Consider the following 14759-nt stretch of genomic DNA (forward strand, 5'->3'; position numbering starts at 1 on the left):
GTATGTGGGGAGGGGGATTTGCCTCTTGTGGTTTTGTGTTGACAAAGGGTCTTTTTACCCTATCAACTGAAACAGTCTTCTTTTTACCACTAATGTAATATTTGATATATAGGGTATTCAAACATCTTCAAAACGGTTTAATCGGTTTTCATCCAGTAAAAAGGGGGGCTTCCAAAGAGTCAAAATTTAAAAAATTGGTATCGGGGGGGGGGGGGTCGGATTTTTATCTGTTTGCTAACTGTTTCACGAATGCGCATGTGTGAATCGTTCACATGAGAGATCCATTATGTTATGAATAAGTAGGTTTGAAAACACTTTTTAAAGATAGTGTTAAACTGGCCTAATGGTTATCATACATGGTTCACTGGTTTTAGATTTCGGTTTCGATCTAAGTTTGAGATTTTCTTTTACTTACAAGAAATGAACGATGAAAAGTTCTGTTGGGACAATTAATCAAAGTTGGAATCGGAACCTTTGAGGGTATCAGAATCGGTATCGGAATCAGAAAAATTTGTGGCTATTTTCCAATGCCAAAAACGAGTCTTTTAATTGGCTTTTTTTATTTGATTTTGTTTAAAGCAAAATCTTCTATAGCTGATACTAATGATAAAATAATAAATCTATTGATTTTAAACTTAAAAGTAAAATTGATATATCATCCCTCACAAGTGTATTTTTACGTAAAATATCCGCACATTTAGCATATGCTTTTTATGGTAATCGTGAAAAAAAATAACAACTTTAGAGTTAAATATTTAGAGATTCATAAAGAATCAGAATCGGTAATTGTATCAGAATCAGGAATTTAATACGAAATCAGTAATTGTATCTGAATTGAGAAAAATGTTGGAATTGTCCCATCACTTGTGAAAAGTTTGTCAGTTTGTGAAAGCACACGATAACGTCCAGTATAAGGTGGAGCTTTCACAGCCTCTTTTCTCAGAAAAACGTGCATCAACAAGAAAATGTCTTTTGGGACCAAAGATTTGTTCCTAGAGGTGCATCTGTGGGAGCTTACTGAAATAAGCTCACAGTCTGTTAACATACAAAGCTGAATCGGTTTGTTAAATCTATTGGGTTAGCATCTGACCTGGCAACAATTGAAGTACTCCATAGACAAGTTTGGCTGGAGAGTATCTTTGAGCTTTAATCGCTGCATGACAGCCAAGAAGGACAACAGGTACATATTTGCTCCATCGCTATTGATCAGGATAAACATGTAATGCCTTCAATTGGAGATGGAAACGTTCTATCATCTCATTAGAAGGTGGGTGATAGCTTGTTGTGCAAATATGTTTGATCCCTAAAATCCTGGAAAGTTCCTGGAATAGGTGGGACTCAAACTGTACACCACGGTCATGGTTGTGGGAACTTTGTAATGTAATATTCAGCCCAATAAAAGGGTTTGCACCACGGATTCAGACAATATGTCATTTAGGGGAATGGCTTCAGGCCACCATATGAAGTGATGTATGCAGGTCAGGACATAAGTAAATCCCTGACTGACCGGTCATCGATCAATATGAATATGACTGAACCGAGCGTTTGGGGGGTGCTGAATATTCCAAGCGGTACATGGATATGCTTGTTCACTTTGGACCTTTGGTAAGAAACACAGGAACGTGTCTGGGCAGTCACGTCATACTTCATATTTGGCTAGAAAAATCTAGCTGTAATCAGCTTCACTGTGAGTCCGGGGTGTTCCAGATTATATAAAGTGTCAGAGATAACCCTGCAATAAGTCATCAGAACAAAAGGTCTGTTGAAGCGTCACTGATGATCTGCGTGTCCAAAGTTGCAAATTCAGATGACAACAGATCCAAAGTGTCTAGGCATGACTGGTCTAAGGCTATCTGTTGTAAGTCAATATCCGAAGGTGAGGACAGAGAATCAATAGAAAGGCAACACAAAGCATCTGATGCTGCATTCTGCTCTCCTGAGATACGTTGGATATCATCAGTAAACTGCTAAGCACAATATAAGTGGCAAGTTTTGTGGGGAGAATATTTGTCTGGTTTACGATGCAGTGCAAACGTAAGTGGACGATGATCGGTGTAGATCACAAATTGATGAATCTTGAGTGAATGCTGAAAGTGTTTCACTGCGAGGTACATAGCCAGGAGTTTACGGCCAAACGTACTGTAATATTGTTCTGTCGGTTTTAGCTGTCTTATAAAATATGCAAGAGATTATAGTCGTTGTTGTTAGTACTGCTGTTGAAACACTGCACCTACAGCTGTGCCCGATGCATCAACAACCAGTGAAAACTTGGCTCCAGGTACAGGATATGCAAGTAATTAAGTTGTTGCTCGTTTCTGCTTTCCTTCGTTAAGAGCTTTGGTCTGATTACCATTCAAACGAAATCTTCTCATTTTTCTTCTTCCTGTTATTTAATTTTATTTTCAATTATTATTAGACAACACCAACTGCCTTTAAAAACGGAAGTAAGTTTATTTATTTAAGCTGTGAGAATTATTTCCCCTTTACGTTATGAGAGTTGTTTCCCCATTTAATTTTCATAAGCAAAATGAATGTGTTTTAAATTTCCATAAATCCAACATGTGGTTCACTTTCAGGAAAATCATAAGCAGTTTGGATATTTGGTGTGCCTTAAATAGTATGTGACTAAGCCCTCTGCCCATCAATATGTTTCAACCTGGCAATGCCAGGTATATACAGCTAGTCTATATATCTATAAAAGTGAGAATGTGTATGTGTGTTTATGAGGACAATTCTAAACCTATATACTCAACGAATTTTCGATCTACAGACTTGATATTTGATATATAGGGTATTCAAACGTGTTGAAAACGTTTTAATCGGTTTTCATCCAGAAAAAAAGGGGGCTTCCAAAGGGTCAAAATTTAAAAAATTGGTATTGGATTTTTATCTTCCAAAGGGTTAAAATCTAAAAAAAAAATTGGTATCCGGGGAGGGGGGGGTCGGATTTTTATCTGTTTGCTAACTGTTTCACGAATGTGCATGTGTGAATCGTTCACATGACAGATCCATTATGTTATGAATAAGTAGGTTTGAAAACACTTTTTAAAGATAGTGTTAAGCTGGCCTAATGGTTATCATACATGGCTCACTGGTTTTAGATTTCGGCTCCGATCTCAGTTTGAGATTTTCTTTTACTTACAAGAAATGAACTGTTTAGGAGAAACATAATACTCACATGCACATGTCTCACTTTCTGTATGAATTAAAATATGTTTGTGCATATTTTATGGCTGGGCAATGCTGGACAGTCTGCTAGTTTCATAATAAAGTCTACGTGAAATATCTGTATTTCAGTTGATGAGAAATTTTCCACTGCAATAAAGTTGGATAATATTGTAGATTAACACCCTCAACTACCCTGCCTCCAAAAACAAATGAGATTCTATTTTAATTTAGGCGATTACACCTCAAACATCTTGGTGAAGAAAAAAAAATAAACCAATAATGTTTTAATGTAGAGCGGAAGATAGGTTTCACATATAAAACTAATTTCCTGGCCATTTTAGCATTTTAGGGCGGTTTGGAAATGAGGGATTATTTTTACGCTAAATTTATGTACAAAACTGATCCCCTACTCTAAATTCTAAAATTTATTTTTTCCCCCTTCTGCCAACGCTGTTTCACATTTCATAATGTTCACACATAATCAAAAAAAAAAAAAGTACACTCTTATTTATTTAAAAAAAAAATTTTTTGTGGATGAGCTATGAGTGTTGATCTACAAATTTACCCAAAGTTTTATTGGAGAGATACTCCACAAAAACAACCTGATCCCTCTCGCCCCCTACCCCACCACTACAGCTACTACTAGTAGCAGCAGTGGGGGTTGTCTTGACGAGTACAGTAAAGCAAGCTCAAGAACCTGATAACAAAGGCATGTGTGCATTTTTTAAGATAACGTCAGAATTACGAAGTGGATATTTCACGCGTTCTTTCTTCAATCATTTACTTCAAGGTAAACGATTGCTGACAATTGTTTCATAGGAAACTAGCCTACCCATGTCCCGGCGTTGCCCGAGAAATTAGATTAAGTGACGAAATTGTAATACTACTACTATTACTACTAACGATATGAATAATAATAATAGTAATACTGAGAAAAATATAATGCAAATAATGATGATACGACTGATAGCGATACTCATAATTATAATAATGGAACTAACCATAGCGATAAAATAGTACCATTAAATAATTAAAAAAAATAAAATACTAAATAGAGCGGTAATAAATGAAATAATAATAACATTAATAACAGACAAATAATAATCATTAGGATAATTGTAACAGCAATATTATTAATAGTAAAAATAATAATGGAATGTGCTCTGATGAACTCCTTCCACTCGTGCCCCCTCCATGTTCATATCCTCGACAAACCTGCTTAGCAACAAAATCACACCCCTTCACTGTTGAGGTCCCTAAATGTCGGAAAGTTTCCTTCTCAAATAGCTTCTTCCCTAGAACAACTAGACTTTTGAATTTCCTTCCTGCTGCCTGCTTCCCTGACTGTACTGATATGCAGAAGTTCAAATGCAACGCAAACCAACATCTTGTTAATCTTTCTTAGGCATGGTCCTTATTAGTAGCACGTTACATCCAGGTGGCAATAAATCTTGTTTGGGGTTTAAGGTGAGTAAAAAAAAAAATGATAAATAAAATAGAATAAAAATAAGAAGAAATGTATTAATAGAACAAAATAATACTACTAATAAGAATACTATTAATACTATAATTACTAATACTACAAATACTATAATAATAAGAATAATAATAAATCAAAATAATAAAAACAAAAACTATGATGAATGTGGAAGATCAAAGTAGTATTATAACTAAAGGTATTAGCGACAATAACAAAACGAAAATCGGGTTTGTATTACTGTACACATAGATTCGAAAAAGTTGTCAAAAAACAAATATATAACAAATAAATGTTATCAAAGGCAAGATAAGTTACTTTTCTACCTAACTGGATATATTTTTTGTGTTTTTATTCAATGTAACATGTTTATTCAGCTCGAAAAACATGCAGTGTTTACCGATGTATTGGAAAATTCAAAATGGCGGCCGACTGTCTCTTTAACACGGTAAGTTTGGGAAAAGATGTTATAAATAATAAACTAGACGAAATACTATTAAAAAACAACCGAATATATGTCAACTTATGTCACGATAACATATATTGAGCGAATTTCTAACAGTATTTTGTCCAGTTTATCATTTATAATACCTTTTCCCAAACTTACCCTCTCCGAGAGAGAGTCGGCCGCCATTTTGAATTTTCGAATACATACATCGGTAAACACTGCATGTTTTTCGAGCTGAATAAACATGTTACACTGAATAAAAACACAAAAAATATATCCAGTTAGGGAGAAAAGTAACTTATCTTGCTTTTGATAACATTTAGTTGTCATATATTTGTTTTTTTAACAACTTTTTCGAATCTGTGTACAGTAATACAAACCCCGAAAATCAATACTACCTACAACAACAACAACAACAACAAGAATAACCAGCAGGATATGTGGAAATTAAACAGCAACATCTTTCATATGTAATATATTGCTGCTGGGCATTCAGTGCGAATGGAAATCCTGGGATATTTATTGTACCTATTTACAATGCCTCCCCGCGGGACAGAGTTAGACACCAGGGTCATTTTTTAACGTGGAGAAAAGGAACAAAAATAAAAATTTTCTCAGTCGTGAAGGATTTCTCCTCCACTGACAGAGAACAAGAAATTGAAGTGGAGCATCTGGAGAACAGATACTACACTGTGATCTTGTTTATATATTTTATTGCTTTTAAAAATTTTGAAAATACAATTAAGTAAAAAACAAAAGATTCTTAAACAACAAAATTAGGCATAAGGCCCTACAAGAGATTGGGGAGGGGAAGGGTTCAGGGTCTTTGTAACTAAAGTGATTAAAAGTAATAAATGTAGACTTTGGAGTCTTACTCTTGACTGGCAACATTTACCAAAATACCTCATTCACTCTATGGATCTTAATCTAACTAACAAATCCCCAGCGTTTAAGAGTCAAAAACATATTTACAATTTATAAACAGTTGTGTGTTTGTGTATGCATTTTTTTTTTTTTTTTTTTTTTTTTTTACACTGTGATCTTGTCCCGAAGTAGCCGTTTTATTAAAACTGTAAAAGTATTTATCTAAGTAATGTGGTTAATGTAGTGTCAGAATATATCTGGTTATTACGGTTGATCTCCAATATCCTTATAGAAATCTGTGACATATTTCCATTGTATGGACGCCCGGTGCAAACGGAAACCCGCAATATCATATCATCTTTAGACAGAACAGACCTAGCCAGAAGACCAAGAAAGTATATTTTAGTATCACGTACAGCTCACGTAGTGACATCTTTTTATTTTATTTTTATTTATTTTTTTACATTTTGTCTTCAGTGATCGGGAGATCCTATTTATTAAAAAGGGGATAGAATGTGATAACATACTACGAATATTAAATTAGTATATCTGTACAGTTGTACACTAATTCGTGGATTCAATTTTTGATAAAGATTACATAGAGATAAGTGGAATAAAAAAAATCGGAACTTTTTGGAGGATCGGAATCGGAAAATTTTTTGCCTATTTTCCAATGCCAAAAACGATTCTTTTAATTGGCTTTTTTTTACTTAGTTTTCTTTAAAGAAAATTATTCTACTGCTAATAGCATTACTAAAATAATGAATATCTGTTGATTTTAAAGAATTAGTAAAACTAAAATCGATAGATCATCCCTCACAAATGTATCCTTACGTTTAAGAAAAGATCTGCACATTTAACAGGTGTTTTTACGGGTAATCGTGAAAAATACCAATTTTATAGCTAAACATTTAGATATTTATAAAGAATTGGAATCGGTAATTGTATCGGAATTGGAAAAAAAAATATTGGAATCGTCCCAATCCCTAGTAAATATAAAGACAAACTAAATAAAATGTCTCCACCAATAGAAATTAAAAACACATATTCTAACTTATAACTAACACCTGCATAAACCCTTTTCACCCCCCCCCCACTTCCTCCTTTTTTTTTGTTTACTTGATTATTAAATTACAAATTATGGTTGATTGGAAACAATTAAAATAGATCTCTTTAAGTATAACCCAGTTTTATAGAATCCCTCCCGTCTCCAATCGTCGTTGTTGGTAGACCTCGGATACAAGGATACATATTTTGCTCATTAGGATTGAGCCAGCCCTAGCTATAAAGTGTTTTAGGTGACCCACGAGGAGCAACTTCATGTTGTACAAACTTCAGATGTCACCATTCCCTACGGCAAACATGTGTTTGATATGCAGGTTCATGAAGGCAACTTGCAGCAGGTTGCCGATACACCATTATGTGGAGTACTGTCTTGTTGCCTACAATACAAAATATGTAGGAAAAAAAATCGAATGTGGGGCAACCGGTGTTTGAGACAGGTGATTCTTTAAAAAATACTAAATATTTTTTCATGTATTTTTTCTGATCGAAATATATTTATGATTTAATTTTATAAAATAAAACCTGTTCATTATAGGAGATAGGGACATCCCTGTCCCCTATAATGAAGATTCTTTGCACTGCTGGGGTTTTTACCTCAGCAACAAAATCAACAGTCTAGGCCATTCCTCTGTAGATTGCGGTATGAGGCTAGTCTTATGTAATTCTAGGAGTCTACCCTCCCAGGTTTTGCCTTCTCACTTTTAGAAAGGGATACCTTATTGCTAATCACTTGAAAGGTTTTCCAGGCATCTTTTGCAAAGCAAAGTGCTTCTCTTCAGGGAACGCTGACTTTTCAATCGCATTTTTTGATCCTTGTCACATTTTTTACTGTGGGAGAGAAATGAATACCACCAATAGTAGACACTGCTATTTAAAAAAAAAAAAAAAAAAAAAAAAAAGATTAATGAATATAATAAAATAGAATAGTCTCATCTGTGTCCCAGACGGAGGAAGTGCCCCCTCTAATTTTTATTCTCATACTCATGACTATTCCATTTCAGTTTTTATGATGGCATAATTCATAGGAAAAAAATTTATATGGAAACCAACGCTGATTATTCAGCTTTAGTGCAATACACGATGTTATAGCTTAGTCAATTGCAATGAAAAATAACTTAATGGTTTGATTGATCTAATAAAAATAAGACCAATTTGTTGTTTATTGAGTTACTGAAGTTAAGAAATCGTTTCGATGTGTAATGGTCGCTAGAAATAGACTTAAACCATTACATTTATAACTTATCTGTCCTATCAACAAGGAAAGGAGATTTTAAGTAAAATTTTAGTCACAAAATTTTCAATGTTTTATGATTTTGCAAAATGATTCCTACATTTTTTTTTTTTTTTTTGCAAAATAATTTTGGAAATATTTTATGATTTTGCGAAATAATTCTTACAATTTTTGTTTAATTATACAAAATAATTCTTACAGTATTTTGTAATTTTGCAAAATGCTTCATACAAATGCTCTTTGCACTCATCCAATGGAGATCTGGCTAGTGCTTTCTCTCCTCGGTCTTTCCATCTTCCTTAATCCTCCTCACTTATTTGGTGTGATGCCAGTTTATGGTAACCAGTGGCGGCTCGTGCATTGAGCTGTGGGACTGCAGCACCCCCAAATTATTTCTACACAATATTAATTATAAAATTAAAAATAATACGTTTGTTTATTATTATTATTATTATTATTATTATTATTTTTATTTTTTATTTATTTTTTTTTCTATGTGTACAGTATAAAATCATTAACTTTAATGTCGGTATCTCCAAATTCATATAATAACAAAAATAAAAATTGCTTGGAGCTGTGAAATTTACAGTTACACTTTCTTAATGAAATTCTCTTGTACGCATGCGCGGATTAGACACGTTAGGCAGCCGATGAAAGCCGCTGGAAGAACTGCCCCTTGGCGCAGCTCCGTGTCGTGAAATTCGTTGTTTGCTTAGAGTGTGCGCCTGTATAGATATGATAACATTGTTATTGAAAAAGAAAAGGAGGTTTACTTATATTTTTTAAAATTATTATTAAAATCTGCACATAATGTGTTCTTGTACATAAAATATTGTGCTTTTTTTTTAAATACGCACACTTTTAGCGTTGCGATTTAAGTCGGTAGCAGACGGAAATATATAATATGCAGAAACTTTATTTTTATTTATTAAAAGTATTCGGGAATTTAGCAGTGAAGCTAACACACGGCCAAGGGTAAAAACCAAATATACAATAAATAAATCTTACCATAAAAATAAAGTTACTTTTCCATCTACCTGCCTTTTTGTTTGTTTCTTTAAAGTAGTTTTAAATGCTATTTATTTTGCAACAACTAAACTTTACAAAAAAAAAAAAAATGTTTACATTTTTTCCTAGAAGCAAAAAAGCGAAGAAACAGTTTATGTTGAAAATACATTTTAGTTAGAAATCTTTTTAACGTGTATGTTTTAGATATAAAAAAAAACTAGCATTTATTTGCCTCCGACAAGGACAATGTTAGAAGTTTTACACTTTGAAAAATGGATTTTTTACACAAGATTTTTTAATTAAAATGTGTTTGTAAGTCAAAAAAAAAACAGTTTTTTATAATTATGCATTTTAAAACTTTACATTGAATTTGTTAGTAGATGGGTCAGATAATACGCATTAAAAAAAGTAATTAGAAATCCTTCTGGACTGAGACAATTTTAATTTTTTGTTTTTTGGGGAAGAAAGCTCCATTAAAATTCGATGTTTTATAATGCTTATATATGACATCCTATTTTCTTATAATAAATCTCCACTTTATATCGATCTTTACCGGCATGGGAAGGTCAGTAAATAGCCAAGTTTGTTCTTTTTATATAAAAAGCAAGTTGTTAAAAGATTTGTAAATAAAATTTTGTATCTTTAAATATTTTTGTTTGTTTGCTCATTATATAAAAATGTAAACTTTTTTATTTTGCATTTTATTTACAAATACGTTTTGTTATAAATACATCTTTAAAAATAAATTTTGTAAATAAAACTGTTATTAAATAAAACGCTATTTTCAAATAGTAAACTCCTAAATTAACCCTCGTAGGGAGGCAGGTAAATTTCAAAGTTTTTCTTTTTTTTTTTTATAAAAAATAAGTTATTTTTAAAAATGTTTTTCGTTTGTTTGCAAAAAAAAAAACAAAAAAAAAACGCAAACTTTTATTTAATCTGAAAAGTTTTAAAGGAATAAATATATATTATTTTTATTCTGTAAAATGTACATAATTAAAAAAAATCTTTTTAATAAAAAAGCTTTTGCATATTATCCATTTCTGATTGATTATCTGTCTTTGTTATATAATTGAATATTTATTTGAATGTTTGTTTATTATTTGATTAAATATTTATTTATATATTCGAATTCCTTTACACGATATAAAAAAAATGCATAATATATTTGAAGCAGCACCCCCACTAATCTCAGGCACGAGCCGCCACTGATGGTAACACACACACACACACACACACACACACACACACACACACACACACACACACACACACACACACACAAGGAGGTGCAATTACACCGTTTCATTTTTCATGGTTACATGTGATGTTCATTATTATTATTATTGTTGTTGTTGTTATTATTATTATTATTGTTATTATTATTGTTGTTATTATTGTTATTATTATTATTACTATTATTATTATTGTTATTATTATCATTACTCACTCCCTCACTAGGAGTTTTCACACATCATCAAGTATTTCTCTCTGTCAACAGTCTGTGATGTTCCCTTGAGTCTAGGTGACAAGTCTCCTCAAATTTCCAGTACTCTCCACCTCTTTCGATAACCTTTGCAAATGAATTTGGGTCATTGCAACAGTCATTTAATATTGATTTCGCACTGGCAACGACCATTGGCCTTCACAGAAATTTGGGTCGCAATAACCCTCCCAAAGGTTCTAGTCCTCTTTGCATACATCCAATGCAGGTCTGGTTAGGGCTTTCTCTCCTCGGTCTTTCCATCCTCCTTGACTCTTAGTATGGTGTCAGATGATGCTGACACTACATTTTTTTTAAAGTATTAAAGGGGGTTAACTTACAATGGTACAGTTTCAGTTTTCTTGATTTCATGTGGTATTTCTCTATCTTTTTGTTTGACTTCTGTTGCAGTTTCTATATGTCCTGTTAGCGATTACTCACTAGCAATAATCTGCAGTGTTCCCTGGAGTCTGAGTGAAAACAAGTCTTCCCAGATTTTCAATGCTCTTCTCCTCTCTTGATAACGAGCATAAGTGACTTGAAGTTATCCAAACAGCTGCTTAATTTTGATCTTTAATTTGGATATGACGTTTAAAATTGCTATATTACAAAGATTTGGTATGCCATTAAAAATGATATGGCACCATATGAACCATTAAAAAGTTTATATGAGTTTTAAAATTAGTATGTTGTTAAAAAAGATGTGCCATTAAAAAGCGTCCATATGCCATCAAAAAAGTCGATATGACATTTAAAATTGATATTCTATTACAAAGCTTTGATATACTATTAACAAAAATTATGTCATTAAAAAGTTTTCATATACTATTAAAAGATGATATGCTATTAAACATTGTAATTAAAACATGTTTCTTTTCTTTCTAATCCAACAGGGGACGTGGCAGTACCTGAAAACCTTTGGCAAGGTACCATTCCCAAGAAGAAACCATGGAGTGGTTGTTGTTGGACAAAAAGCCTTCACGTTCGGAGGTGAATATCAAAATGACATTCCAATTGATAACGTTATCTATTGCTTGAACCTGCAGACAGGAGAATGGAGCCGCTTTGAAGGAAAAGGAGATCAACCAAATGCCAGGAGCGGCCTCACCATGACGACTATCGACCATAACATCTACATGTTCGGTGGTCAGACGAGAGCTGGATTCAAAGATGAAGATCTTCAAGATATTTACTGCTATAACACCTTGGATCGACGGTGGTCAGTTGTTAACGTGTTGGAGGGCAAACCCCCAGCCCCCCGGATACACCATTCCATGGTCAATGTAAATGGCCAGCTTTATGTATTTGGAGGTTATGGACTGGAGAATGATACACCATATAGCGACCTGCATTGTTTTGATCTGTCTACCAACAAGTGGGACGTTATGCCAGTTTGTGAGAACATTAGCGGCCGCGTCGGAGCCAGGATGGCTGCCGTCGGTGACAAGATATATATTGTAGGTGGGGTTTGTGGTCAAGAACTTGGTGATATGTACTGTTTTGATACACGCACCCAATCTTGGGGTATGCTGCCTGTTAAAAACAGCTTACAAGGACGGAGCGTGTTCGGCATAGTTTCCATCGGCAGTTGCATTGTGACCCTTTGCGGGAAACTGGAGTCAAGCCAAGGAGCTTTAAATAACGGTCAATTAACTAACGAGTGCTGTGTTCTTGATACTGACAAACTCGATGCTGGGTGGAGAAAACTGTTAATGAATGGCAGTGCTTCGCCCATTCCTAGAGCTTGGTTGCATGCAGCTTCCACTGGTGATGGTAGTGTTGTTGTTCATGGTGGACTCTCTGCACAGAACCGGAAATTGTGTGATTCTTACTTTTTGCGGACTTCTGGCTAGTGTGTGTGTGTGTATATGTGTGTGTATATGTGTGTGTGTGTGTGTGTGTTGGTGCTTCTTAACAATAAAAAAAAATTTCTTTTAACTCTTAAAGTTGTTGCATTGATATTCCAAAAATTGAATTCTTAGAATATTGGTACATTTGAATAACATTATTATTATTATGTACCTACATAAAATTTTATAGGAGGATATAATATTTTATGTAGATTATGTCTGAATGAGAAACTAGCTATTCTAAATTTGAAAGCAACCCAAAAATTTACCGAACTGCAGACACAAAATTAATTTTACTTTAGAATAAAAACACTTAATAAAAAAAAGTAATATTTTTTTTTAAAGATTGGAGTATTTTTGCTAAAAATTGGAAGACTTAAAAAAAATGATGATAAAGCTCATTATTCATGCGTGAGTGATTGTAAAGGAGCACTGTGTTTCATATATATATATGTGTGTGTGTGTGTGTGTATGTTGGTATAAAGAATATACTTGACTATTGCAATTGACATTTTTAATAAGACGTGTTGAGTGAATATGTCTTTTTACCCTTGTCTTGACTTACATTCTCCGGTAAAAATATGACAAACATGCAGACTCCTTGCAGGAAGCATTGCTTCAATGTTCTATTGGACATTTATAAGACGTTTGAAATACATACTTTTGCACATAGAATCACCACCAGAGTCATAAACTCCCACGTATTTATCAATTCTACTTCCACATTCACCACCCTTGCAAGAAAGCAAGAAAACAAGAAAACTTGATGATGAAAATAAAAAATTAAACAAGTTACAGTATTTATTAATCAATCAAATGTTAAAGCAAAGAAATCAAAATAAAGAAAAAATACTTAACCCGTGGCTTTTCAAGGATAGAGACTTTTTATCAGATTAACATAATTTAAAAAAAAAAAAAATGTGTCACTAATTAGTATCAATTTGAAAAATGTACAAAAAAATTATTTTTTTGTGGATTAAAAAATATTCTTAATAGAATTAAGTTGAATAAAAGATCCAATAATTAACCAATTAATAAATTATTTAAGTAATAAGTTGTGTGTGTATGTATGTATGTGTGTGTATGTATGTATATGTGTGTATATATATATGTATGTGTGTATATATATATGTATGTGTGTGTATATATATGTATGTGTGTATATATGTATGTGTGTATATATATATATATATATATATATATATATGTATATCAAATTTTAGTCATTCAATGAATTTAAAAATTTATGACGCAAAATATTTGAGTTTCAGATCAAAAGATTTTTATTATTCTATGTAAGACAAAGAATACGTTAGAAATATTTTAACTCCTTATCCTATAGATAGGATTTCGATATCTACCATCTCTTCAGAGGAGAAAATATTAGCAAATAGTTATAATGGTTTATACCTTATTTGCTAAAGTCAGTAAGACATGGATGGAAAATCACAATTAAAAATTGATTGAGTAATTAAGTCATAGAGTAAGGGAAGTTAAAGAAAAGGATATAAAAGTTAACATCCAAATTGAATGGTAAAATCCGAAGTGAATGTTTTTCAAGGCAGTATGATAAAATGATCCAAACTGTATTTTGAGTAATCCACATCTCAATGTAATGATCCGAATTAGGCATTTTCCTGGAGCGATTTTCCTTTGTTTATATAATAGGTCCGGTAAAATATAATATATATATATATATATATATATATATATATATATACTTCAGAATAAAATTATCCGACAATTAGCTGGTATGGAAACCTGTGATTATAAGATTTTAGGTAGAAAGATATCCAAAAATTAAGAATAATTGAATTTCAACAAGTGTTCTTGATAGTGCTCAATCAAAGAGAGCAAATTATAGTTTTTATTAATAAAATATATTATGCCATGACTGGCGTGAAGCATAGTATATTTTCTATTTTCTCTCCTCTAAAATTAAAAATGGTCTTAAACTCTTTTTAATTTTTTTTTCCTGGTGAGATCAATCATGATCGAAACGGTCTGCACATCTTAGCAAGATATGACTGTATTTACATAAAGAATAAAATGTGTGTGTGTATATATATATATATATATATATATATATATATATATATATATATATATATATATATATATATATATATAAATGAATTCTCTTTTGTCATTATAAACTTTTTAGA

General features: G+C 32.4%; 1 protein-coding gene across 1 annotated transcript in view; it reads left to right on the plus strand.

Annotated features, from left to right (window-relative positions):
- Window positions 1-14759, plus strand: part of LOC145255627 (uncharacterized) — a 76992-nt gene that overhangs the window by 58025 nt on the left and 4208 nt on the right. The window contains exon 2 of the mRNA XM_080114154.1: window positions 11638-14759. This exon is cut by the window's right edge and continues 4208 nt beyond it. Coding sequence (XP_079970280.1) covers window positions 11638-12597 — 960 coding nt within the window. The 3' untranslated portion in view covers window positions 12598-14759. The remainder of the gene's footprint in view (window positions 1-11637) is intronic.

This window comes from Euprymna scolopes, chromosome 31 (genome assembly GCF_053919585.1).
Source record: "Euprymna scolopes isolate OS-2025 chromosome 31, ASM5391958v1, whole genome shotgun sequence".
NCBI classification, from domain to species: Eukaryota; Metazoa; Mollusca; class Cephalopoda; order Sepiida; family Sepiolidae; genus Euprymna; species Euprymna scolopes.